The sequence below is a fragment of the Miscanthus floridulus genome, chromosome 7, assembly GCF_019320115.1.
Source record: "Miscanthus floridulus cultivar M001 chromosome 7, ASM1932011v1, whole genome shotgun sequence".
Classification (NCBI taxonomy): domain Eukaryota; kingdom Viridiplantae; phylum Streptophyta; class Magnoliopsida; order Poales; family Poaceae; genus Miscanthus; species Miscanthus floridulus.
Window position 1 is genome coordinate 111,615,974 of NC_089586.1, and position 27,213 is coordinate 111,643,186.

General features: G+C 49.7%; 4 protein-coding genes across 6 annotated transcripts; 1 reads left to right on the forward strand and 3 right to left on the reverse strand.

The window, feature by feature from the left end:
* The first annotated feature begins 1,206 nt into the window (after positions 1–1,206).
* Positions 1,207–26,369, forward strand: LOC136464276 (probable glucosamine 6-phosphate N-acetyltransferase 2). 3 transcript variants are annotated; one of them, XM_066463240.1, is made up of 2 exons: positions 1,207–1,971; positions 26,123–26,369. In XM_066463240.1, exon 1 carries the CDS (start codon positions 1,458–1,460, stop codon positions 1,947–1,949), a length of 492 nt encoding a protein of 163 aa, XP_066319337.1. In that variant the 5' UTR covers positions 1,207–1,457; the 3' UTR covers positions 1,950–1,971; positions 26,123–26,369. The 3 variants fall into 3 exon arrangements, with proteins under 3 accessions (XP_066319337.1, XP_066319339.1, XP_066319338.1); XM_066463242.1 differs by lacking the exon at positions 26,123–26,369 and adding an exon at positions 8,883–9,051; XM_066463241.1 differs by lacking the exon at positions 26,123–26,369 and adding an exon at positions 2,337–2,357.
* Positions 2,719–4,544, reverse strand: LOC136467577 (large ribosomal subunit protein eL31). The gene is made up of 2 exons (XM_066466337.1): positions 4,236–4,544; positions 2,719–3,149 (listed from the first exon to the last, which is right to left on the reverse strand). The coding sequence occupies exons 1-2, from the start codon at positions 4,325–4,327 to the stop codon at positions 2,870–2,872; spliced, it is 372 nt and encodes a 123-aa protein (XP_066322434.1). The 5' UTR covers positions 4,328–4,544; the 3' UTR covers positions 2,719–2,869.
* Positions 7,098–8,163, reverse strand: LOC136467576 (uncharacterized). Its single transcript, XM_066466336.1, has one exon. The coding sequence runs from the start codon at positions 7,898–7,900 to the stop codon at positions 7,310–7,312; it is 591 nt and encodes a 196-aa protein (XP_066322433.1). The 5' UTR covers positions 7,901–8,163; the 3' UTR covers positions 7,098–7,309.
* LOC136466068 (uncharacterized) lies at positions 20,297–20,884 on the reverse strand. The gene has a single exon (XM_066464560.1). It carries the CDS (start codon positions 20,882–20,884, stop codon positions 20,297–20,299), a length of 588 nt encoding a protein of 195 aa, XP_066320657.1.
* Positions 26,370–27,213: the final 844 nt, after the last annotated feature.

A 27,213-nucleotide genomic window follows, 5' to 3' on the forward strand; every position in this document is an offset into this window, starting at 1 on the left:
GATAGAGAGGGAAGGGAGAAGGTGTTGAACCTGACACTGCAGAGGGGGAGGGTTCAGAGGACGCCATCACGTTCGTCGGTGTAGTCTGCACACGGGTAGGGACGGCCGGTGAAGAGGGCGGTGAAGATGTCGACGTCGATGGAGCGGGCGGCGTGGCTGGTAGCTTCCCGTCACTGGTTGCGCCCCTCTGTAGATCGGGTTAGGGTTTAGGTGTCGGTGGGGAGCTCGGCTCAGGCGAAGCTCATGATCAGAGCCGTCGACCCCCACCTCTTTTTATAGCGCAGTGTGACAGGAGCCCTTCAGCCATGGTGGGCTGGTGCCCCCGATCAGGACACAAATCAAAGGCCCAACTGGGCCGTTGGGTCCAGTTAGGATTACAGATCAATCTAACACCTCCGCCACGCGGCGCTTCGCGGTCAGCCACGGCCTCGCAGTGCAGGCCATCGCGCTCTGCATCGCCCAAGGATGCCTTCTGCCCACGCTGCCTGCGGGACGGCGGCCTGGGACGGAAGATGCAGCAGCAGCGCCAGGAGAGCTGAACGCAAGTGAATGGGCCAGGCGCCAGCGAGTGGGCTGGACGGTTGGTCTAGATTAGAATGGACCAGACGAAAAATGGTCTAGAAAAAAAAAGGCCGAAATTTTGCCTTTTATTTATATGTATATAGATATGCTTTGGATTGATTGCCATAAAGTAATCAGCTAATAAGCAACACCATGACAAGAAATAATGGAATGAAAATAACCATAGGGAGTGTTATTAAAAATATAGGCACCACAATATTACTTAGTTTGGAACACATATTCTAGTTAGTGTTTTGAATTGCAGGCTGTAGCGATTGAGTAGAGCTTCTCACGAAATGCTGTAGGCCCCTTTAGTAGAAAGTTGTGATAAACTAACGAGAGCCGCTATAACTTGTTATTTAATATACGTGATCCTAGTACTACCAAACTAAATTGGCATGGAATTAAAAATTTTAGGACCATTTGTTTTATCGGTGTTTTAAATTGCAGGTTATACCATCTAGCGAAGGGTTTGCTCAGGCGCTATAGTATTACTATAGCCTGCTATTTAGTACTTTCTTGGTTCTAAATTATAATACATTTTGACTTTTCTAGATACTTGCATTTGCTATACACAAGTACTATATGTAGATACGTAGTAAAGATAATGTATCTATAAAAATCAAAATGTCTCGTAATCGTAATTTAGGATGGATTTAGTACAACGATATTGTTATGGCTGCCGCTATAACTTGCTATTTGAAACACTGTTTTTTTAACCATTTTGTGGTTCGAGATAGCACATCCACATCCCGCTTTCTGCTATACTCAATCCTGAGCGCTCATGCGGCAGCGAACGGACGGGTACTGCGATGTGGTGCACACAAACAGAAGATTCTCAAACCTGAAGCGAAACGACTCTGTCCCCCATAGCCCACCCAAGCTTGCGGACCCAAATGGCATCCACCTCGCCGGAACCCGCCGCCGCCGGCGAAACAAACGATCCCATCCGTATCCGTCGCCTAGAGCTTTCCGACCACGAGAGGGGCTTCGTTGCCCTTCTCTCCCAGCTCTCCGCCTGTCCGGACCTCACCGCATCCGAATTCGCCACGCGCTTCGCCGAGCTCGCGGCGCAGGGCGACGACCACGTCATCCTCGTGGCCGAGGATCCCTCCGCCTCGGACCGGCTGATCCTCGCGACAGGGTGCCTTTTCGTGGAGCGTAAGTTCCTGCGAGGCGGCGGCAAGGTGGGGCACGTGGAGGACGTGGTGGTCGATGCCGCCGCGCGCGGCAGGGGTCTCGGGCTCCGCATCGTGCGCCGCCTCGTGGAGATCGCCAGGGACGCCGGCTGCTACAAGGTCATCCTCGACTGCACCCCCGAGCTGCGTGCCTACTATGCCAAGTGCGGATTCGTGGAGAAGGGTGTTCAGATGGCCGTCTACTTCTGAGTTCTGATCAACTGATCCAGAGGTATATTACTATGCATTGGTATTACTCCTCTGATTAAGTGCTGAACGAAATGCTGTAGTTGTTCATTGGCAAATAAACTGGCATCTATAGTTTTTAGTAGTGTGTCTTAGGTGGATCAAGATTTAAGCCTAAGACTCAAATGCATTTGAACTAAAAGCACAAACACTCCGAACAGTAAGGGCATAACATTTCTTAGCTGTAGTCAGCTTGGTTTGCTGCAGGTAGCTCTGTCTGAAGAGCTACACTAGTTGGTGTTGGAAGATGACCTTCGGCACTAAGCTTGTGTTTTGGGTTCAAATCGAACCAGTTGAGATGTTTGGTGCAGTAGTCACATGTAGTTTCTTATATATGCTCTTTATTTGCAGGCAATAATTGTTAAACAGTTTTGACCAATAATTGTTATGGCACTACTATTTGTTTGTAACGAACAGTGACGCTAAAAGGCTTCGTTCGGTTACCTAAGAATAATTCTCAGCCACACAATTCCTTCATTAATTTACATAGTGTGGGAATCATTCCTAGCCGTTCCAGGCCGGAAAACACCCCCCTTGCGTGGGAATTATTCCTGGCCGTTCCAGGCCGAGAACGGGCTATCCGAACACCCCCTCAAACAAACAGTTGAGTTATTAGGACGAATGGAGATGATACCGATTGCACAAACCCGCCCTTTCGTGCATCAAGAACTCGAAACACAGATGACCACGATAGGGGTTGTACAAGCACAGATTGACAGACAGCCAGGCAAAGTAGTCAAAATTTCAGGCACTTGAAAGGAGCAAAGTCTCGAATCTTCTATCACATAAGTCATCGGCAGTAGATAACAATAATCTGAAGCAGCATTCTTAAATTTGCTCTCACGGAATGCATTAAGTGCTAGATGATTGAATCCATCGAGGACTTAATCCTCATCCTCAACAACCTTAGTTCCCAAACCTTTCAGACCCTCCGGAGGGATCTCAGCAACTGTGACCAGAGAGTAGAGTTCCTCCTTCGCGTCTTCCTCGTCGTTCCTCTTGCGGGCAACTCTGACACGTACTCTCCTTGGCACACTCCGGATACCACTGCTCCAGATGTGCTTGTTGAGCTTCACATCGATCCTGACATCAGTAGTACCCATGGCCTTCTGGGCGAACTTCCTGATCTCCTTAATGGCATTTGGGGCCTTCTTCTTGAAGGTGCTGTATACAATTGTAGATTGATTAGTGATCATTAAACTGACAGATCAATTTAAGCCTGATTTGCAATACAGCATATGATAAAATTTTGAGTGTCCAAAAGAAATTCAATAAATAAGAAATGAAACATCAAGATATTGTACTTCTGCAATATGCATGTAGCACCCAAATGGAACACATGACAGCATGTAAAGGCAACATGTGTAACGATGAATGACGTCTTTCTACCGGACATGTAACTGTATCAACCACAGCATTGCATTTGACAGATACCTGACTATGTCCGGACAATACATTGCAGCCATATTATTGGGTCACATAGTATTTCTAACCTATAGCGGACAAAATTATACAAGAGCAATATAGAGCACTCTTAAATTGATGTAGCACTCAGATGTAACACATGACAGCAAGTGAAGGCAACATGAGTAACGATGAGTGACATCTGTGTACCAGTCATGTAACTGTATCAACCACAAGATTGTATAAGACAGATACCTGACTATGACCGGACAACCCAAAACATATTACTGTATCATACATCTTTAAATAAATACTATGACCCAATGAGACTATCATGGGAGAAAAATATACTGCCCAAATGGAACACATAGTAGCATTACGAGAAGCAATATGTGTAACGATGAGCAGATTACATATCCCGGGCATGTAACTGTGTTCAGCCAAAGAAATAAGGCAGACACCTGACTATACCCGCGTAGCACCTAATCGAACGGCACCCACAAACAAAATGACATATGCCACTACTCACAGAGCAAATCAAGAAGTCAAACGCGAGATAAATGTGGGATCAGATACAAGAGCAAGATCAACTATAAGCTATTCCCGCTCGGTCAGGTGATCCCGACTGTACTCTAGCTGGTAAAGGATACTTGATCCAATCAGGTGTATCAACCATTCGCAAGCCCACATAGTGCTCACAGGCCGCAACCCTCCGCGCCAGCATCTCACATACAAGCCCAGCACAGCTATAGAACAACGCTATGCTCTCCAACACGCGGATCTACCGGATCTACTCTGCTGCTACCGCAAAGCTTCGGAATGGAAGAGAAGCTTGGGGGCAATTACCATCCGTGGAGGCGCTTGTGGAGGTTGATGGTGTACTCACGGGTCACCACCTCATCCTTGCGGGTGCCGGCGCCGCGCTTCCTCTCCGACATCTCCGCTCCGCCGCCGGCGCCGCGTCCGCCTTTCTTCTTTGCTCGGGCTCGAGGGAGGTTGCGGCGTGAGATAGACCCTAATTGCGGCCGCCAGAGTCGCCCTTTTATAGCGACGCGAGTTAGGGCTACCTAATGTTTCGGGCCTCCCCGCGCACATACATGCCCAACCCATGTGTACTGAATTAGGCCCATTTAGGTAAGGTCCCGATCTCTATTTTCATTTATTTTTTCGAATCGTCTCTACTAGACTCCTAGTGTTATGTTGACTACTTGCGACGTGCGAGCTATTATCGGTAAAGAGTTGGCTGTCCCATCTGTTTCGTTTCTTGAGACGTTGGCTTCGGTGGCTGGTTGATCGTGATTTTCAGATTTTCAGTTTGGCTTTGATAAAGCAGTTCAGTTCCAGATAGCTGCCGAGTTGCCATCAACCGAGCAAGAGGCCTTTAAAAAAAACGAGCAAGAGCAACACAATAACTGTAACACAAACACGATCAGATTTTTGTGCATTATAATCATCTGGAACGGGGAACTATGCAAACTGACTAACCGAATTGCGACTCCTCCGAAGCCAAACAGAAAGCGCAGCGTGTGTTGTGATCCTGGAAGGTACTGATAACATTCGACAGACGAAACGACTACTATAAAATATCATCGAAGCCAAGTCAAGTCTCGGTCTTCAGAATCGGAAAAAATAAAAGGTCACGATCTTCAGAATCAGAAAATAAAAGGTTATTGATTAGCTCATGACCGCAAACGGCAATACCCTAATCACATCAGCACATACGGAGATACCAGAGAGCCTCAGGCAATAGCCTAATCACATATTCATATCTGCAGATACCAGAGAGCCTCACTCCGCCCAAGCCAAAGGCAGCATTGAAGCATTGACCATTACAATTTACAACCGCAGATATTACTTTATTTTACCACTGTTTATCGCACAAAACTAGTTCACAAATGTTGATAACAGTGGCCAATCATGTAATGTAATAGAAGTTGATACATATCACTGTGAAAACGAAGCAGCAGTCCCTGTGATAATAAAGCAGTGGTCCAAATTTCAGATCACCGCCTCGTGAAAAATTGTAGCCAGGGTCAAATATGGCTAATAATAAATTCTAAACAAGCATAGACCGCACAGATTTCATAATCTGAAAGATGTTGCAACCATAAAGTTCAGGGGGAACAAACAAGTGAAAACCAGTTGACTACAGTGCTAAGAAGCCAGCATGTTGTTTCACAATTTCCTGCCAAATGAATAAGATTATAAAAGCAGCCTAAACCATTCCAGATTTCTGAACTAGCAGTTGCCCACAACCACGTTGTTACTTTGTAGTAAAGATTAAAGAACTACGCTCTGAAAGATGGTGAATAAAAACATTTAAAGTATCTTCACGATCTATGGAGTAAGATAAACAGCAAGAAGAAAGTTGGAGCTTCAGGTAAAGATACATCATACATGGGGATGCAGTAGCTTGGTCTATGAAGTACAAATGTGGTTGCAAGACGGCATCAAAGTGATATCCATGCTGGCAGAGAGATTCCATACTTATTAAAGACTTTACATGATTGAAAACACAGACCTAATGAAATTTGTTCGAAATTAAGAGCATCACATAATGGATTAGTTGGAAGAGGTATTATTATAGTTACTTAAGCTATGACTGGCATAGTGGCTTAAATCAATTCTCAATTTATGCCAACTGAGTAGATTAACTGAAGTAGTTGAACCCCACTACTCATCCACAATAGTACAAGCACAAGCAGCCTATAATATCTAAGTTCATAACCCCAGGAATCCACGGCTCCAGGAAGCAACAGAAGGCTAATCTTATGGTAGTTAATAGATACATGACTTAGAAAAACATGGAGAAACTTATGATATGTTACAACTGTAGATTTGTAATGTTACAATATGTTACAACTGTAGATTATATGTCATGCCATTCTCACCAATAAACCAAATGCACAAAGGAGACAACTACTGTGCGCAGCTTCAAGAAGGACACATTGCTTTACTTTCTGGTTTCTCCAGACATGGCCTTGAATAGATCAAAGCACCAATATTCATATAGCTTATGCAATATCTCAAATTTACAAGAGCAAGCATAAAGTTGGAGGGGGAGGGGGAGGGGGAGGTTGTCAAAATGGTTCCACAGATAAAAGAATTACCGAAGTCTATGACAAAAAGCTATGCGGGGTATCTACCATTAAACAGTACGTACCCAGCTTCAAGAATGGCACAGTGCTAGACCTTCTGTTTTCTATAGACATGGCCTTGAATAGATCAAAGCCCTGACATTTATAGCTTATGCAATATCTCAAATTTACAAGAGCAAGCACAAAGTGTTGGAGGGGGGAGGACGAGGTTGCCAAAATGGTTCCACAGACATAAGAATTACCAAAGCCTATGACAAAGCTACGCGGGGTATCTACCATTAAATAGATATGGAACTCAAATGGTGCAATTCAACTGTCAAGAAAAAGCATTGTATTTCACGATGTCATATACTATTCTTACCAATCAACCAAGGGGACAGTCTGAACAACAGAACTAGGTACCAGCTTCAAAAATCAACAGATCAATGACCTCGCCTTTTCTATGAATAGCGACACCTATTAAATCTAATCAAAATCAAAGCATGAGCATTAACCATTCAGTCAACCAAAATAGCACAATAAACACCAGTGATTTCATGGCAGAATATAATCTTTTTGAAATTATTGGCAGATTAGAATTTGGCAAGGTGCATGATCAAAATCAGGGGGGTTTAAAACGGTTCCACAGACAACAGAAGGAGTAAGTCTATGGCCACAAGCTTTATTCTATTCCGAATTCAGATCATCATTTCATCATACACAAGAAATAAAGAAAAGTAAAACAAGCGCCTAGCAGGCGGGGTTCGATTTGTCCGTGCGCACACAGCACAGATCGAGGAACCCTTGGATCCGTTCGGATCAAGTAAGGATGCGCAAACCAGATCAGATTACGGAGGGCGCGGCGCCGGCGGACTCGGCCTCGAGGTACCGGCAGATACGCTCGACGACCTCCCTCCCCTTGGCGCTATTCTGCAGGAACCTCTCGGCGCACCGGGTCTCGACCTTCTCGGCGACGGCGGCGAGGGCCGCGAGCGGGCGGCACCGGATCGTGGTCTCCTGCCTGAACTGCGTCCAGTCGTCGGGCCGGTCCGGGTGTGGCCTGTAGGAGGCGCGCTCCTCGACCTCGATGAGGCCCCGGAGGCTGACGTTGCGCACGACGACGTCCATGGCGCGGCGCTGGGCGTCCACGAGCGAGGTCTCGACGCAGTGGCAGAGCGCGGCGCCGTTCGGGGACGCCGCGGCGGACGGGAGGATGCGGCGGAGGATGAAAGGGAGCGGCGGGGACCGCACGGTGATGGAGCGCGCGGCGTGGAGGCGGCCCGTGTCGGAGTCGAGGCGGCGGTGGAGGGTGTGGACGTCGGCGACGTGGGAGAGCGCCGTGCGGGAGGCCGGGTCCGTGAACTTGCGCCACGCCGCCGCCGTCACCCGGTCCCACGGGTGCCTGTACACATGCTCCTGCGTGTACACCACCATGGCGATGGGCTTGGCCCTGTGGGGTCGGGAGGTTTTGGTTCGATTTGATTGACCTCTTCTTTCTTTCTTGCGGCGAGGGTTTGAGGTTGAAGAGGAGAAGAAGGTAGGAAAGGGGGAAGTGGAGGAGGAGAGGTGGTTTTTGTAGGACCGAGGCCGAGCCGTGCGGCCGCCGCTGGATTGGGGAGGAAGGCAGCCCGAACCTGCCGGCGAGCGTGGAGCTTTTTGAGAAATAGACCATCACGGCAAGTGGGCTTCGGTGACAACGGCGCTTCGTCAGTTTATGATTAGGAACGCGACTCATCCGCTAAAATATCATCCGATGTTTTTAGGCTCTTTTTATTTCTCTTCTGCCCCTGCCCCTTATATTTTCTTTCACTGGCCTCGTGCCTGGACGGAACGGAGGTAGTCGGAGAACGGATCGAGCGGGGCGCGGTCCTCCTGTCCCACTCCGACGCGAGCAGCCCCCACGGCGAGCGCCGCCCACGGCAAGCAGGCCCCCACGCCCCCCTGTCAGCTCCCCACAGTGCTGCCCCTCCCCGCGCTCCCTCTCCTGTTCTAGACTGTTGTGGCTGCTTCTTCTGCAAGCTAGACTCATCCATGACCTTCCCCAATGGACTGCAGATAGAGTGACCTCATTCGGTATGATTTCTCTTTATTTCAGTGTTTGTATTTCTCTAACTGAGTTTGAGAAATTAATACAGTGACCTCGTCCAATAGGTTTCTAACACTATAATTTTTCCTAATTTCTCCAGGCTCCATGAGGAGTCTGACGTTAGTGTAGATGCAGCAGAAGAAATTAGAGATGTTGGTAGCAATAATAAGCCTGTAGAATAGGAAGCATATGATGTCTTTGGCAGTTCACAGGCTGTAGAATGTTATGGAGGTGTTGATTGGGACAGACTGTAGATTGCTGATACAGTTAATGAAGAGGGTGAGGGTGTGCTATATATAATTGATGAGGATCAGTTGTTCTGTCTTCTAGGTTTGAGAACTGATGATAATCAGCATGATAGGCCTAGTGAGGCTCAGGCTCAGGCTGCTGCTGAGAGGGACAACACAGCTAAAAATAGAACTGCTGACATTGATATTAACACAACTAGTGCTGCAATTCCTGTTGATGATCTTGTACCGAAGGAAAGACTCTATGCTTATGATCCTAACAAGCCTTGTATGGATATTGGCACTGTGTATCCTATCCAAACATGAAGCAGTTTAGATGGGCTATGAAACAATTTGCAATAAATGAGGTGTTTGAATTTCACTTAGTCAAAACAGATAAGAAGAGGTACATTGTTGATTGCGCTGATGTTGATTGCCCATGGCATATTAATGGGTGAACACAACCTGATGGGATGACCGTTGTCGGTGTTTTGAGTAAACACCAACGAGTAAATTTGTATTATTACGCGTTGGGCCTGGATGGTGTGCTAAACGACACAAGATTTATACTGGTTCGGGCAGAATGTCCCTACGTCCAGTTTGCGGCTACTGCTTGTGTTATTAGCACGGAAAGGTTCGTAGTAGGAGGTTACAAACGGGAGAGAGAGGGACCATACCCTGTCAGTACTTTCCTGTAGACGTGCAGGGTATGGTCCTCGGTATTACGGTTGACTTGAGTGTTCGGCCTTATCTACGCGCGTAGTTATGAAGGAGCAGCGCATAGACGTCGGGCGAGGCGGAGTCTGCCCCCGGACGTCGGGTGAGACGGAGCCTGTCCCCGAACATCGGGTGAGGCGGAGCCTGTCCCCGAACGTCAGGCGAGGCGGAGCCTGCCCCGGACGTCAAGCGAGGCGGAGTCAGCCCGCGGATGTCGGGCGAGGCGGAGCCAGCCCTCGGACATCGCGCGAGGCGGAGTCTACCCTCAGATGTCGGGCGAGGCAGAGTCTGCCCTCAGACATCGGACGAGGCGGAGTCTGCCCTCAGATGTCGGGCAAGATGGAGCCAGCCCCCGGATGTCGGGCGAGGCGGAGTCTGCCCTCGGTCGTTAGGCAAGAGGTGTAGTCGCATTCTTATATGTTCGGAAGTATCAACGTTTGATGGTTATTAGCTCCTCTTTTTTGGGTACCCCAGTATTCGGTCCCTGACAGTAGCCCCTGAGCCCCCGGGTGATTCGAGTAGAATTGCCTGGGGGATTTTTGACTTACCAGCAGGTGCGCGCGAGCGCACCTGGTGGGTGTAGCCCCCGAGCCTACGGAGGAGTAGGATACTCCTTCGGAGGGTTTTCTAAAAGAGAGGATTCCGAGAACCCTGGCCCTCCATTATCGCCCACGGCGTGCCCTGAAGATGTAATTTCTTCTTCGCCGAGGTCAAACCCTCCGCTTGTATGGTCCTGAGATTTGGTGGTAATTTAGCCGGATAGCTTAATTAGGATCCTCACATCCCATTCACGGGGATCCGGTCAGAGTCAGCCCAGCTGAGACTCGATCGCGGGCCGAGACTCTCATGAAGCTTGTGCGCCTGAGTTTTGGCCAATCGTGGGCCCATCCTTCTGTCGTAAGGGTGCCTTGGGACGACTATCGAAGCGGTTGATGGGCTAGCCCTAAAACTCCTGGGCCCAACCAGGCTAGAGGAACGCTTTTTGACCTATACCCTTTTGCCAGTAAAGAGTCTTGGTCTACCCCAAGGGGGCGAAACATCCGGTGCGATTTTAGAGGGAAATGATAGGGATTAGGGACCCATATCCCATGTGGTGACGTGGTGGTGAATCATGGTAGGCACGGAGATCTAGGCGGACGGTTGCCTTCCTCGCATCCGTCGCCCCTATAAAACCAAAGGGTTCACCCCCGGGGTTTCACACATTGCCTCCTTACCTTTGCATCTACAACCTCCGCCGCCAATCACCTAAGCCTCCTGCATCCGCATCTCAGCCGTCGTCAAGTTTGCATCCACCCACCCCAATCATTCAATGGAGCCATGGTGCAAATCTGATATCACCCTTCAGCGCCTAAAGGGCCTCGTTCGCAGTGGCCTTCTTTGCGCGCGGACTACCACCGAGGAGTGGTGGCTGCCCGGCGATGAGGACACGCCGTCGCTGCCCAATGGGTATGTCGTATCCTTCGCTCACTTTCACGAGCGGGGATTCGCCACCCCCGCCCATAAGTTTCTTCGGGGCTTGCTGCACTACTACAAAGTGGAGCTGCGGCATCTTAATTCCAACGGAATCCAACACATTATAGCGTTCGTCGCCCTATGTGAGGGGTTCCTGGGGATTAGTCCCCACTTTGACCTGTGGTCGTACTTCTTTGCCGTCACCCTCCTGAAGAAGCGAGAGAAGAAGCAGGAGCTAAACATGGTGATGGAATGCGCCAATATTCAACTACACAACAACCGAGTCAGCGAGTACCCGCCAATGCGTCTATCGACCTCCAACAAAGTGTGGCATTCACATTGGTTCTACATCAAGAACGATGCGAACGCCCCTTTGCCAGAGTTCATCGGGTGCCTCATCGAAGAGGTCCTAGAATCATGGAGGAGGTGGGGAGTCCCGAAGAAAGACAAGAAGAAGATCTAGGACCATCTCGCCACCATTTGAATTCTAAAGGAGAGGGGCGTGAAGGGGTTGGGGATCATAGGCGTCTATCATGCATGGAGGGTGGCGCCGCTGATGAGGCACGCGCTTCCCCTGCACATGATGGCGCCTGGGGCGTCACTCGATGGGACGTCGCTCGTCGAGGGATCACTCTCCCCCTCTGAAGTGGCGCAGTGTATCAAGGAGGCGATGGAGCCTCCGCGGGATGATGCTGGCGCTATCCTTGACTTTGTATATCCGGTGCGGGGCATCCTCCAATGCGGCCAAAACTAGGATACATTGTTTTCGTAAGTTTTCCTTCCTCGTGCCTCCTTTTTAATTGAACTCCCGACCTCTTAACGCTGATATTGAGATAGGGGGACTAGCCAAAGAAGCTCATTCTTATGGATCTTCTGGCTCCGCTGCCGAAGGATCCGACCTTGACGGTGGCCAACCGCATCGTGTCCGAGCGGTAGCGGAAGGCGAAGGAGGAAAAGAGGAGGAAGAAGCAGCAGGAACTGTGTGTGTGGGAGCACAGGGAGGATACACTGATGAAGAAGAAGAAGAGGTAATTGCCGACACCGAGTGGGGTGACCTAGAGAGCGAGGATGCACTGACCGGTATCCTATCATCCATGCATTGACTCTTCTCATTTCATGCGGGGAGTGAGTCCGTAAGGATGGTGGAGGCAGGCCGAACCATTGGCCCATCCTTAGAACAAGTAAGGACAGGTGGATCAGCCGCTGAGCCCGAGGTGTCAGCGGAGGGGAGCAGCCCCGTCGTCGTGCCTCAAGAGTCAGTGGGGGTGGGCGGATCTGCCGTCGCTCCTGAGGTGCTAGCGAGGGTGGGTGGACCTGCCACCGCGCTCGAGGTGCTGAGGGAGGGGGATGGCTCCGTGCCTCCGTGCCCCCGAGCGCAAGGGAGGCGAGCCCCTCGGCCTAGGAGCAGGGGGCGGGCTCCAAATGGCCCCGTCCCGAGGAGGCAGAGTAAGGACCTAGGGGACGGTGCTGATGTAAATTATTGACTTCTCTGTTTTCTCTATTTTCAGCGTGACTCATGCCTTCTGTTTTCTTGTAGCGTTCTAAGATGAGGCCACTCTTTGGTGCCGGTGCCCAAGAAGAGTGTTGCCATCTAGGCGAGACGTCAGTCATCGCTCAACGTTACTCTTACTTTGGGCAGGAGCGGAGCCAATGTCACAGCCTCATCGGCCGGTCAGGCGCCGCTCGTGGTGGTGCTCGTGCCCTCGATGGGACAAACGATCACCAGGGCTAAGGGAACCTCCTCAGAGGTCACCGAGCAAACAACGACGAAAGCAATTCCACTGTTGATGTTGGAGCGAACGGAGCTATCGCTCGCACTCGTGGCACCGATAGCTGTGGGCATGACATCGTCGGTCAAGGCCCCTCCAACGTAGATGGAGGTGGCAGCGACTATGACAAGCTAGGGCTCAGGCGGACGCAGCTGTGGTGGTGCCCGAGGAAGCGGCGAGATCAGTGCCACCGGCGACCTAGATGATGGCACCCGACATGGGCCAGACGGAGGGAGACATGGCTAAAGGGTCCTTGGGTGTTGTGGCGGTGGTGGAGGGGACCAACGAGGGGTCACCCTTGGCCCTAACATTGGGGTGTAGCCGCTCACCCATGCGGGGTGAGTCACTACTCCAGTGGATGGATCCTCAAGACCCAACGTCGATACTCTTCTCGCTCGATGATGCTACCGAGAGCATAGAGCGAGAGAGTCTCAACGAAGGGATCTCAGGCATGATGGAAGTCCTGAACTAGGCTAGGGGCGTCCTACGCGATGTCATCATTCCTACTAGCCGAGTATCCACTTAATCACTCCTCTTGCTTTCTTTTTTTTCATGTATTTTTGTTTTTGACATTGATCTTCTCTTTAGTCCCTTATCGCTCGTAGCCGAGAGAAATCCTGGTTCCTTTGTGAGCAGAAGGTAAAATGGGACCGCCTCATCGAAGAGGCCTGGCTGCATGGAGATGTGAGCGCCTAGCTTGCTGTTGCCCAACAGCGGGTGGCTGAGCTGACTCCCCTGGTCGAGGAGGTGGCCGAGCTCCAGCAGCGGGAGGTAGAGGCCCGTCGGGACGCAGAGGATGTCGAGAAGGCATTCCAAGATCTATCGGCGAGGGCATAGCAGGATGAGGAGGAGGCCACTAGAGTCCGAAAAGAGCAGGATGAGCTACTCCAGAGGGATGCCGAGGCGCACTAGTGGGTCCTCGACCTCTTGGTCGAGGTGGAGAAGGAGCAGGAGCTCAAGATGGGAGCCGAGGAGAGGTCCACGGCCCTGCAACAGAGGGCGAGCCTGGATGCCAAGGCGATAGCCTGGCTATGTAAGGATTGAGATGAGCTATGCCAGACTAAGAAGAGGATCTGCTCGGAGCGTGGCGCGGCCCGCAAGGAGTGCAACTAGGTCATCCAAGAGCGCAATGAGGCGCGGCAGAGGGTTAGCTCCCTCTGGGCTGATCTTAGAACCATGGTAGCCTAAAGGCTTGAGGCCGAGAGCGTCTCCGCCGGGCTAGTCATGGAGCTTGCCGAGACGCGGGGGATTCTTCAAGTGGAGAGCGATGAGCATGACCTCCTGTGCACTGCCATCGGGGTGGTCTTCGATGACCTAGAGGTGGCGCGGCCGGAGGGAACCAGCTCGCTTGTGGCCTCTGCTGCCGTAGATATCACGGCACGGGTGCGCCAGCTCGAGAGGGAAGCTCTTCGCTCTAGGATTACCCAAGCCTTCACCATCGCCCGCTCCCACTACACCAACAGTATCTACTTGGAGACAATGAGCCTTAGCTTCACGCCTGGCTATGAAGCCTCTGAGTTGGATGAAATAGAGAAGGCGGTGGCTCCTATCGCGTAGAACCTGGTGACAAGGCTGAAGATATAATTCTCCCTCAGAGGGGGTAGTTAGACAAATAGGCTAGATATGCATTTTTGTAACCTGTGGACAAGTGCAGATCCTTATATATCATGAAAACAATTTCATAACTTGTTTTATTTGATTGAACTTGTTTTTCTTCCCTTTTTATGTGCGGAAGAAAGGCTCACGCATTCTACCCCCTCCGTTTGTTAGGGCTCGAGGCATAAGAGGAAAAAACTTCAAATCATGCTGGTGAGCAATGATACCGTAGCCATCGAGGCGTAGGTTTTTTACGGTTCAACTAGGCACGCATAGTTTATTCATTTCTGCAAACTTTGCTGCTAGGCTTAACGTGAGGAAGAGGTCTAATGCGACGATTATTTTAGAAAAGGTATACTTATACCTTTATCAGCCCCCGAGTGAGATTCGCCCCTTTGCCGCTGCTGGGGTTGGATGTCACTAAAAATCGAGGGGAGGACAACGAAACTTAGGAGAATGCATCTCTTGTATTCGCATGTACCCTCGCCCTAGGATCTTAGCTATTATTCTACGACCGTGCGTTAGGTCTCCTTGTAAGTCCGATCTTCCTCGAGCCCCCACGCGTGGCGGGGATTCGGTCAAGGGTAGGCTCATTTTTGTGACTGTTGCCCCATCCATGGTTTTCACAACCAGAGGGGTTGAGTTAATGCCACCTGCCTTGATGGCTCAAGTGACGTGCTTGGCGAGCTCGCTAGCGGGCATGTTCGAACGGGATCTGGTTCCATCACTTGTGATAGGATCGACAAAGCCCTCGGGGGGCATTCCGTTGCTCCTTAACCTGTCTTCCAACAGATTTTCCCTCAATGGGGATTCTATGGGCTCGGCTAGAGGCTAGGATCGAACGAGAAGGTTGAGACGGCCTTGTTCACTTCTAAGCGGGACGGGCACAGGCTACTGAGGCTCATCTACGTTTTCCCCCTAGCTCTTTGTTCGACATGAGGCGGCCTCAGGGCTTCTGTGACTTGGCCTTCGAACCTTGGCCTCTCGATCTAGGATTGTGTGGCTCGAGCCCCCAAGCCTCGTGGGGTACGGTAGGGGTCGGCCGTCAATCATGCATCACCCCATCCTCAGTTTCTACAACCAGAGGGGCTGAGCTAACGACACTTGCCTCGATGGCTTGAGTGTCGCACTCGATGAGCTCGCTAACGGGCATGTTCGAGTAGAATCTGGGTCCGTCATCCACTGACGGGGTCAGTAGAGCCCTCATGTGGTGTTCCACTACTTCTTAACCCACCCCCAGCAGATGCCCGAGTCGTTCGATAGGCTCGGGTGGCCCGTTGGCCTCTCCTCGATGGAGATTCTATGGGTTGGCTCGAGGTTAGAATCGAACGAGAAGGGTCAAGATGTCCCTGTCCGCTTCTGAGCGGGGTCAGGCAAGGCCACTAGGGATCATCTTGGTTTTTCTCTCCTGGCTCTGTTTGACATGAGGCGGCCTCGAGCCCTTCACAGGCCGGCCTTCGAACCTCAGTCAATCGCCGTTCACATCGAATGAGATGACTACTACTTCATGACGCGACGCAAAGCATTGTGATGCGGCAATCGCATGTGCAATGCTCGAATGTTCGAGATGATTGAATAGATGAATGTATAAATGATCATAGTTTAAGAAAAAGTAGGGTCGATAATGTTACCTCGATGGCATGAGTGACGGGTTCTGGGAGCTCTTTACCAGATATGTCTATGCAGGGTTTGGGTCCGACGTCTGGCATACAGTGCATGAGACTCCCATTCCTCCGTATCTATCATTTGGCAGCGGCACAAGCCATTCAATCAATTTGGGTGACCTAATAACCTCTTTCTAATGTAGATTCTATAGGTAGGCCCCTCCAAATCCTTCTCGTGAAGGTGGAGGTTAAGGTTTGGAGTGCGGAGACAAGGGCTCTAATTGTGCTGGTGGATAAAAATGCTGTGGTAGTTGGGGTGTAGGGTCTTAGCGGTCCAACCAGGCTTACTCAAAGTTTGTACCCGCACACCATGCCTCTAGTTTTTAAATGTAAGGAGGGGTCAGGCAAAGAGAATGTCTAGCGAATAGACACCCTCACCAGCCCCTGAGCAATTCCTAACCCTCTACCGTCGCTAGGGTCAGAAGCTCGGTAATGGAATTAATACATAAAGTAAGCAAGTGAGAATTCTTATCTTTCGGCAGTGGTGTTGAGCCATCCGATCGACCTGGGCACTGGTTTTACCTCGATGGTAAGAGTGATGGGTTCGGCAGTGGCCAAGCCATCTAGTCGACTTGTGTTTCCTATTGAGACAAGATTTTTCTATGGGAGTAGAGGATGAGAGTATCTCACGCAAGAATTTAGTTGGGTAGATAAGCCAAACAACGAACTTATGCAAAAATGGACAAGTTCTCAAATTTCGTTACAGCAAATAGCTTTTTAGCTCTTCCCTCCCTTCTTTCTATAGAAAGGTTTAGCGTGTTCTGACCCTTTCTGTTGTTAAGGCCATAAAAGCTCAGAGTGCGGGCGAGCCAGTTCTGATCACGCTGGTGAGCAAAGGCGCCATAGCCGCTGGGGCATAGGTTTCACATAGTCTAACCAGTTATACTCAGAGCTTGTTCCCAAAAACCTAGCTCCTAGGCATTAACATGAGAAAGAGAGGTTGGCACAGAGAATGTTTGCAAGGTAAATACACTCATATCAACCCTTGGGTGAGACCTGACCCCTCGCCATTGCAAGGGTTGGATGTCACAAAGGATAGGGATTTCGATAACGAAACATATAAGAGAAAGTATGCGTTTCTTTAGGGATAAAAGTGACGTAGCTGCTCAATGTTCCAGGCATTAGTGAAGACCTCATCGTTGATGGTTTTTAGTTTGTAGGTGCCTGGTCGAAGTATCTCTGCGGCAATGTATGGTCCTTCCCATGGTGGGGAGAGCTTGTGGTGGTCCTTGTTGCTCTATACGAGGTAGAGGACTAGGTCTCCGACGTTGATGGCTTGGCCCCACACCCGTCGACAGTGGTACCTTTGCAATGCCTGTTGGTACTTGGCCGAATGGAGGAGGGCGACGTCGCATGCTTCGTCCAGCTGGTCCATGGCATCCTCAAGGGATGCCTTGGCTCCCTGTTCATCGTATGCCCTGATCCTTGGTGCTCCATAGTCGAGGTTGGTTGGGAGGACAGCCTTAGAACTATAGATCATGAAGAAGGGCTTGTAACCGGTGGCTCGACTAGGGGTTGTCCTCAGGCTCCAGAGTATTAAAGGAAGTTCGGTGACCCAACGCGCACCGAATTTGTTCAATCAGTTGAAGATCCTAGGCTTAAGGCCCTATAGGACCATGCCATTTGTGCGCTCAACCTGCCTGTTCGTTCGGGGATGTGCGACTGTGGCCCAATCGACCCGGATGTCGTATTCATCGTAGAATCAAAGGAACTTCTTTCCGTTGAATTGCGTGCCGTTGTCCGTGATGATGGAGTTTGGGACTCCAAAGCGATGGACGATGTCAAGGAAGAACAGCACGGCCTACTCGGATTTGATCACGGAGATTGGTCAAGCTTCTATCCACTTTGTAATTTTGTCTATGGTGACAAGCAAGTGGGTGTAGCCCCCAGGTGCCTTTTTGAGTGGTCCCACCAGATCGAGTTCCCAGACCATGAACGACCAGGTGATGGGGATTGTTTGGAGTGCCTAGGCCAAAAGGTGAGTCTACCGAGCGTAGTATTGGCACCCTTCGCAGGTGTGTATGATTTGCTTGGCATCGACTACCGTTATAGGCCAATAGAAGCCCTATCAGAACATGTTTCTGACCAGGGTTCTGGGTGCGGCATGGTGACCATAGACCCCACCGTGGATATCGCTCAGCAAATGCTTCCCCTATTTGAAGGGGATGTAGCGCTGCAGGATCCCGGTGTGGCCTCACTTGTAGAGTTCGCCCACCACAAGAACAAAAGACTTGGCACAATGTGCAAGATGTTGGGCCTCTGTCCTATCTATCGGTAGTGTGTCATGGAGGAGGTAGTCGAGGTAGATCATTCTCTAGTTGACCAAAGGGTCAGGTTCTATCGCTGGATCTTCTTTGAGCTCCATGACTTCAGAGTCAGATGTAGCCGACGGTTGTTCAACCCCTGGGCTAGGATTGGATGGACCATCACCGCCCTGTTCTGACTCCTCATAGTGAACCATGGGCTTATGTTGGTCACTGGTGAAGACACCCATTAGCATCGACTCTCGGCCGAATGTAGCTTTTGCATGCATGTTAGCTGCCTAATTGAAACGCCTCAGGATGTGATTGAGTTCAAGTTCATTGAACTTGTCTTCCAAACGGTAGACTTCTTGGCAATACGCGATCATCTTGATGTCATGGCAACTTGACTCCTTCATGACTTAGTCGACGACTAGCTAGGAATCCCCTCAAACGTTGAGGCATCGGACGCCTAGCTTGATGGCAATGCGTAGGTCATTGATGAGCGCCTCATATTCGGCCACATTGTTATAGGGGGAGAAATGGAGATGGACCATGTACCTCATACGTACCCCGAGGGGTGACATGAAGACCAGCCCTGCGCCGATGCCCTTCTTCATCAGGGATCCATCAAAGTACATTGTCCAATACTCTTGATCAACGACTGCTGGTGGCATTTGACCTCGGTCCATTCCGTGATGAAATCAGCCAACACTTGAGACTTGATGGCTGTCTAAGAGGCATACGCAATGCCCTGACCCATCAGCTCAAGCGCCCATTTCATGTCCTTCCTATGGCATCCTAGTTTTGAATGACCTCACTGAGGGGGAAGGACATCACGACGGTCACTGGATGTGACTCAAAGTAGTGGCATAGCTTTCTCTTGGTGATCAGGACAGCATATAGAAGCTTCTAGATTTGGGGATAGCGGGGTTTTGAGTCGAACAGGACTTCGCTAATGAAGTACACAGGGCACTGTATTTTGAAGGCGTGCCCCTCTTCCTCCCGCTCCACTACTAGGACGGCACTGACCACTTGCGTGGTGGCCGCGATGTAGAGAAGAAGGGGTTCTCCCTTGATGGGAGGAACCAGGATCAGAGCCTTTGTCAGGAGCTGTTTAACCATGTCAAGTGCTTCCTAGGCCTCAGATGTCCATTTGAAGTGATCGCCCTTCTTTAGAATTCAATAAAGGGGGAGACCTCATTTGTCGAGGCATGAGATGAAGCGGCTGAGTGTGGTGAGGCATCCTGTAACCCACTGTACCCCCTTTATGTTCTAAATTAGGCCCATCCTTGTGATGGCTAAGATTTTCTCTAGGTTGGCTTCGATGCCACGCTCGAAGATGATGAAACCGAGCAGCATGCCCCTCGGGACCTTGAAAACACACTTCTCGGGATTGAGTTTGATGCCGTTCGCTCGAAGTTTTACAAAGGTCCACTCAAGATCAGCTATGAGGTGGTCAGCTAGTTTGGATTTGACCATGATGTCGTCATCATAGGCCTCAACGGTCCACCCGACAAGGTCCCCAAAGCACTTGAGCATATAGCGCTGGTATGTGGCCCCAATGTTCTTTAGACCGAACGACATTGTAACGTAGCAGAACGATCCGAAGGGGGTGATAAAAGATGTCGCGAGCTGCTCAGACTCTTTCATCGCAATTTGATGGTACCTGAAGTATGCATCAAGGAAGCAGAGGGTTTCACACCCCGAGGTAGAATCAACTATCTGGTCTATGCACGACAAAGGAAATGGATCCTTTGGGCACGCTTTGTTGAGACCCATATAGTCAACACACATCCTCCATTTCCCACTCTTTTTTCATACAAGAATGAGATTGGCCAACCACTCTGGGTGGTGCACCTCCTTGATGAATCCGGCCACCAAAAGCTTTGTGATCTCTATCCTGATGGTCCTATGTTTCCCCTCGTTGAAGTGATGTAGGCGCTGTTGCACCGGCTTGGAGCCTAAATAGATCTTCAATGTGTGCTCAACGACTTCCCCTGGGATGCCTGGTATGTCCGAGGGTTTCCACGCAAAAATGTCTTTGTTGGCATGGAGGAAGTCAACGAGCTCGTTTTCCTATTTAGAGGAAAGCATGGTGCTAATGTGCACCACCTTGCCGTCAGGGCTGTCGGGGTCTATGAGGACCTCTTTAGAGCCCTCTGTAGGCTCGAAAGACCTAGGCGACTTCTTGGGGTCGGGCGCTTCTTCGGTGACCTCCTTCTTGATGGCGGCGAGCTCTTCGGAGGTGATGATTGCTGTGGCATGATCGTAGCACTCGACCTCGCACTCATAGGCACGCTGGAAAGAGGTGTCGATGGTGATGACCCCACTGGGGCTCGGTATTTTTAGCTTGAGGTTGGTATAGTTGGGGACGGCCTTGAACTTCGCGTAGCATGGACGTCCCAGGATGGCGTGGTAGGTTCCAGAGAACCCAACCACCTCAAAGGTGAGGGTTTCTGTCCTATAATTGGATGGATCCCTGAAGGTAATGGCCAGATCAATCTGCCCAAGTGGCATGGCCTGCTTTCCGGGCATGATGCCATGGAAAGGCGCTTTGATTGGGCGGACACGTGTTCGGTCGATGCCTATTTCATCGAGCGTCTTGGCATACATGATGTTGAGGCCACTGCCTCCATCCATTAGTATTTTGGTGAGCCGCTTCATGCCGACCATGAGCGGATATCTCCCTGAATGTGGGACGCTCTCTGGGTGGTCGGTTCGATCGAAGGTTATGGCGGACTCGGACCACCGGAGGAAGGTAGGTGTGGCTGGTTTGATCATATAGACCTCATGGTGTGTGACCTTCTGACGGCATTTGGAGTCGTAGGCAGCCGATCCTCCGAAGATCATGAGGCAACCGTCTAGTATCAGAAAGCTGCCATCTTTTTCCTCAGCGTCGTCTGTGGTGGGGTTAGGGTCCTTTCCGTGCTCCCCTTTGTTGGAGCCTCTAGATAAGAACCGCCTCATCAAGCTACAGTCCTTATACAGATGCTTGACTAGGAAGGCATGGTTTGGGCATGGCCCCCTCGAGTAGTTTTTCAAAATGGTTTGGAGTGCCCTCCATGGGCTTCCAACTACCCCGGTGGCCACGAGCGAGCCCTCACGCTGATGCTTTTAATTCTTCTTTTTGGCAGAACGATTGGATGCGCCTTCGTCGGCATCCTCGTCTCGTCTTGCCTTGCCATCGAGGTGATCGAAGATTGCTTCGATCACCTCTTCGCCCGAGGTGAGGCTGGTGGCGATGTCATGGAGTTCCTTGGTGGATCGAGGGTCTCTTCGCCCGAGCTTGTGAACTAGAGACTCGCAGGTGGTCCCAGATAAGAAAACTCCTATAACGTTAACATCGATGACGTTAGGTAGCTCATTGCACTACCAGGAGAAACATCGGATGTACCCATGGAGGGTCGCACTGGCTTTTTGTTGGTAGTTTTTGAGGTCCCATGTGTTCCTAGGGTGCTTGTAGGTGCCCTAGAAGTTCCCCACGAAGATCTCCCTTAGGTCCATCCAACTCTGGATCCTGTTGGACGATTGGTGTCACAACCATGTTCGTGCAAAATCGGCTAAGAACAGTGGAAGGTTGTGGATAATGAAATCGTCATTATCCGCACCACCGCTTGGTAGGCAAGCTGATAATCTTCGAGCCATAGTCTGGGGTTTGTCTCCCCAGAGTACTTCAGGATGTTGGTTGGTGGCCGGTACCTTGGTGGGAAGGCAGCATTGAGGATGTGTCGGCCGAAGGCCTAAGGCCCCGGTAGGCCGGGGCTCGGGCTTCGGTCCTCGCTGCTGTCGTAGTGTCCGCCATGACGAGGGTGATATCCATGTCTGGCTCCCTTTCTTGGGTCGTCGTAGGCATGTCTATGGGCATCAAGGGTGTTGCATGCATCACGGTTGTGGCCGAGATGCTGATGCACCGGGACCACGGCGTGCTCCCTACTTCCTTGTGGTTCCTAGTGGACCGACGCATCCCTACCGGGGCGTTCTGAGAGCGTGCGCTGGCTAGCGTCAAGCACGCGTTGTCGAGACAATGAGCTCTTGGCCTACTATGCCACCGCATGCTTGAGCAGTGCGCAAATCTCACGATGGGCCTAATGATCCTGAGGCATTGCAGCCTCTGGAAGGCCATGGAGCAAGGCCACAGCAACGGTGATATTCTGGCTTGCCCAGGCAAAGCGAGGGAGGGTTTCTTTGTCTGTGATGATCCTCCAATTCACGTCATAGGCCCTGGCACATGCGCCCACTGTCTCCGTGGCGCTCTATCTCCTGGTCAAGCTAGAGTCACGCTTCCTTAATCTCTCAGTGTCGGGCTTTCAGCGGCTCCACCGGCATGCATGGCGAGGCTGCTGTCTCCCTCTCGACCTCATCGCCGAGGTTGTTTGTTGGAGTGGCCTCCCCCTCGTGGATGCTTTCGATGTGCCCCTCGGGGGTACCTACCATGAAGCATTCACGAGATGGGTGATGGCTTCCCCTACTAGAGTCAGAGCTAGAGGGCGACCCTAGATCCTCTGCCAGGAGGTCATGGAAAGATTTTGCGATGTGTTCGATCACCCCCATGAACTCATTATTCATGGGGAATGGGATCATGCGTTGTGCCACAAGGTGGCTAACGGTCGCCGTAGCATTGCAGAGACCAAACAGAAGCACTATCGGGCCGCTCTATGTGGGTTGTTCTAGAGAGAGGGTGAGGTGGCGTGGGTCCTCCTTGGACGGCTAGGGTCCCAGGAAGACACCGAGCTGGCGCTCAAGCCTCTCGTAGTTGTGGCTGATGGAGGGTAGAGGTTGGATGGTGGCGTGAGCCAATGCCAACTCTCCTCCCATCGTGACGATGAAGTCCAGGTCACCAAAATGCACGTATGCGCCTAGGACCTAGCTAATTTCATGGCTAGCCATCTGAGGCTCAATGTTAATGTCGGAATGCACAAAGGTCCCCAGCCTGGCGCGCCAACTGTTAGTGTTTCGAGTAAACACTAATGAGTGAATTTGTATTATTGCGATGGTGTGCTAAAAGACACAAGGTTTATACTGGTTCAGGTAGAATATCCCTACGTCCAGTTTGCGGCTGTTGCTCATGTTATTAGCACTAAAAGGTTCATAGTAGGGGTTACAAATGGGAGAGAGAGGAATAGGTCCCAAGTCTTTGATGGAAAGGTTGAAAGGGCGCTGAGAGCTTGGTTGCTGCTCAGCTGTGCGTTATATGATGTGTGGTTTGTTCTATCGATCTGTCCCTCTAGTGGGGTGCCCTGCCTTCCCTTTTATGGGCTAAGGGGAAGCAGGGATTATAGATGGGAGAAAGGAGAAAAACCAAAGGCCAAGAAAGTCCTTCGAAGGTGTCGGGTCTTCCTTTTCCTCTGAGCCAGCCCTGCTAACACAACAGACCATGCCAGGGATAATTCCATGCTAAGCATCTGTCCATTGATGATGCCTCACTCTGGCTTGATCAGCAAGTGGTCACGTCCCATCCCACCTCGGTGGGCGGCGCAACGGACCGAGGTGTTGATCCGCAACCCTATGGGGAGCGAATGGTGTAGTGACTGCATGGTCGTCACTGTAGAGGACGTGAGTCTCCTCTTAGACTATAGTGGTTGTCGTATGGTTCCATTAGGATCCACACCCAAGGGCCAATAGCGGCACCCACAACACTATAAAACAAATGTCAGCGCCCACAACACTGTTTAGACTCTGACATGCTCGGAAGGGCCTTAAAGCACCCATCTTGTCATATATTGTTGGTACTTTCCTGTAGGCGTGCAGGGTATGGTCCTCGGTATTGTGGTTGACTTGAGTGTCTGGTTTTATCTGTGTGCGTAGTTATGAAGGAGCAACGCGCAGACATCGAGCGAGGCGAAGCCTATCCCCAGACGTTGGGTGAGACGGAGCTAGCCCCCGGACATCAGGTGAGGCGGGGCCTACCCCCGGGGGTCGAGCGAGGCAGAGCCAGCCCTCAGACATCGAGCGAGGCGGAGTCTGCCCTCAGACATCGGGTGAGGCAGAGTCTGCCCTTAGATGTTGAGCAAGGTGGAGTCTACCCTTAGACATTGGGTGAGGCAGAGCCTGCACTCAGATATCGGGCAAGGCAGAGCCAGCCCCCGGACATCAGGCGAGGCGGAGTTTGCCCTCGGTCATTAGGCAAGAGGTGTAGTCATGTTCTTATCTATTCGAAAGCATCAACGTTTGATGGTTATTAGATCCTCCTCTTTGGGTACCCCAGTATTCAGTCCCCGACAACCGTGAAGGTGTATAACTATTTGCTAACCATATGTCATCATTTTTTTGTTATAAATATCTAATATTTTGGCTATTGGCTTGTTACAGGTAACAGCTTTGATTGCTCTGCATACCTATACTTCTAGCGCAAGGAGGAAGACCACCACTCCATTAGCTGCATGGGTGGCATCAAAGGCCATTCATCACCTTAGGAAGGATTCCACCATAGGCACCATAAGCATGCAAAAACTGCTACAAGATGAGCACAAGTGTCAGATTCACTATGACACTGTATGGAAGGGAAGACAAATTGCCATGGAGGAGTTGTTTGGCAGCTGGCAATAGAGCTTCCAAATGTTGTTCAATTGGAGGGTAGAGGTACTACAACGATTACCTGGAAGTATTATTGAAATTGACATAAAGCAGGTAGATGGGCTTAAAAACCATCACAAATTATTATGGATGAGAAGTGGCTTCAACCCTGAAATCAAATGTGATTATGTTACCAACAACCTTCCATAGAGCTTCAATAATTGGATCAAAGATTGGAAAGACCTACCAATAGTTGAGCTTGTTGACAAGATTAGAGAGATGATAATGACACTATGGAACAAGAGCTGTGCAATTTCAGAGAGGCTTCATGGTAGGATCCTACCTGTAGTACTTCGACAATTGAAAGCAAGGACTAGGGGTTTAGGAAACCTAACAGTTGTGAAGGTAGGTCCTTTTGCTGCAAAGGTACATGACACAACCAGCACATATAATAGGCATGTTGTCAAGTCACATTTGCATGAATGTACATGTCTTCAGTGGCAGCATACTGCAAAACCTTGTCAGCATGCCTTGGTCCTCATAACAACACAACAAAGTATGAATGTTAAGATGGAAGACTTTGTTCATGATTATTACTCAGTAGAGAGGTTCAAGAATGCTTATAAGAGACTGATAGAGCCACTTCTAGATAAGACCCAGTGGCCTAAAGTTGAGCTTGACTTTGCAGTTAAGGCACCATTAGGTAAAAGACATGCTGGAAAGCCTAGAAAACTATGAATCAAAGGATGTTTGGACGGGGGAAGTGTTGGCATGAGCAAAAAAGATGCAAAGGATACTGCCAATTAGGCCGATAAAGATGCAGAAATAAAATCTGAGGAAGCTGCTAAGGGAAAGAGGCAACTAATTATGGTAAAAAGGAAGTGCAAGCGGTGTGGTGAATTAGGTCATGGACAAACTAGCTACAAGTGCAAGTTTAATGGGACAAAGAAAAGGTAGCATCTTTTGTTCTTCATTTTATTTAGTGACTGATTGTACCATGTTGTTTTAAACATTTGTTTAATGTTTTTCTCTACAGGAAAAGGAAGCCTATGAAAAATACTACTAAATATGGGCCAAATGCTAAAATCCCAACAAAAAGGGCAAAGAAGTAATATAAAGAGCCTGAAAATCCTACTGTGCAATCTGACCAAGCAATTGTGCAAGATGAAAATGCAACTATGCAATATGTGCAAGCTAAAAATGATAATGCTACAGTCTCATTTGTTCTAGAAAACTCAATTATAGTAACTAGCCCCACCAAACCGACTAAGGAAATAATCTTGCAAGAGAGCCCAATTAGGCTAACAAGAGGGTAAAGACAAGAATGACAACCTTCTATATTTCTCGAAAGTTGCAATGTTCAATTACTTAATTTTATTCTTTTTTCAGCCGCTTGGCATTCTTGATGGGAGAAGGATCAGATGACCAGTCTACTGATGGGTCGCCTAGCACCACTCAAGGAACACCAAGAAAGAAGAGAATGACACGGAAGAAGTTGGTCCCAAGGAAAATGAAAAAAATCTAAGAACCTGTGTCATTATTTGAACCCATGTGTTTGTGAACCTATCTTGTATGAGTCTAAGAACCTGTGTCATGTTTCAAAAAGAACCTATGTTAGCCTACTGATGGCTCTTATATGTGTTTGTGAACCTGAACATGTATGCTACTAGACTTGTATGTGTTTGTGAACATGAACATGTATGCTTTTCACCCTATGCCATTTGAACCTGTGCCAGTCTACTAATGGGTCTTATGAACCCTATGCCATTTTAGAAGAAAGTAGTTTTTGTCAATTGAGAACATAACATGTTATTTTCATTGAGTCATTGGCATAACTGATACATTTTGATAACAAGTACACAAGATTCACCCACTCTTGACAATTGCATACACAAAGCTAACTAACACAAGTCCACAAATAAGAAACAAACATTTCAGCAGCATTACTATCTCCCTAAGCTGCTTAACTTGTTCTTTCTCGCTTGATTCTCCATAGTTCAGCTTGTTTTCGACAATTGAGACTTGTAGCAACTTAGTAGACTCAAAAACAGGTTGATAATCTGGAGGCACCAATTTATTGTCAACCAAGTATTGCTCATATCCTTCTTCCTACTCCCAAAATGGACAACCGACACCATCCCTCTATCGCCAAATAAACAGAAATCAATCAAGTCAAAAATCACACAAAATACATCACACAGAAATTTGTAGCTAACTGTTCTCACCAACCGAGTTCGACAAACATAGAACTGGCGGTCGTAGTTCTTCTCCGTCTTCATTGTAAAGACCTTAAGAAACTGGTACTTGCAGTTCTTGCAATGAACAAGATGTAGTTCATCATTTGAAATCCTTCAGCTTCGCGGTATTGAGTACTTGCTGTTCTCCATGGCCGGCCTTGAGGACGTCGTTGCAGTGGTGTGCTCCATGGCTGGTGTGGAGGCGCTGTTGTCATGCCAAGGCGAGCTAGGGACGGCCATGGT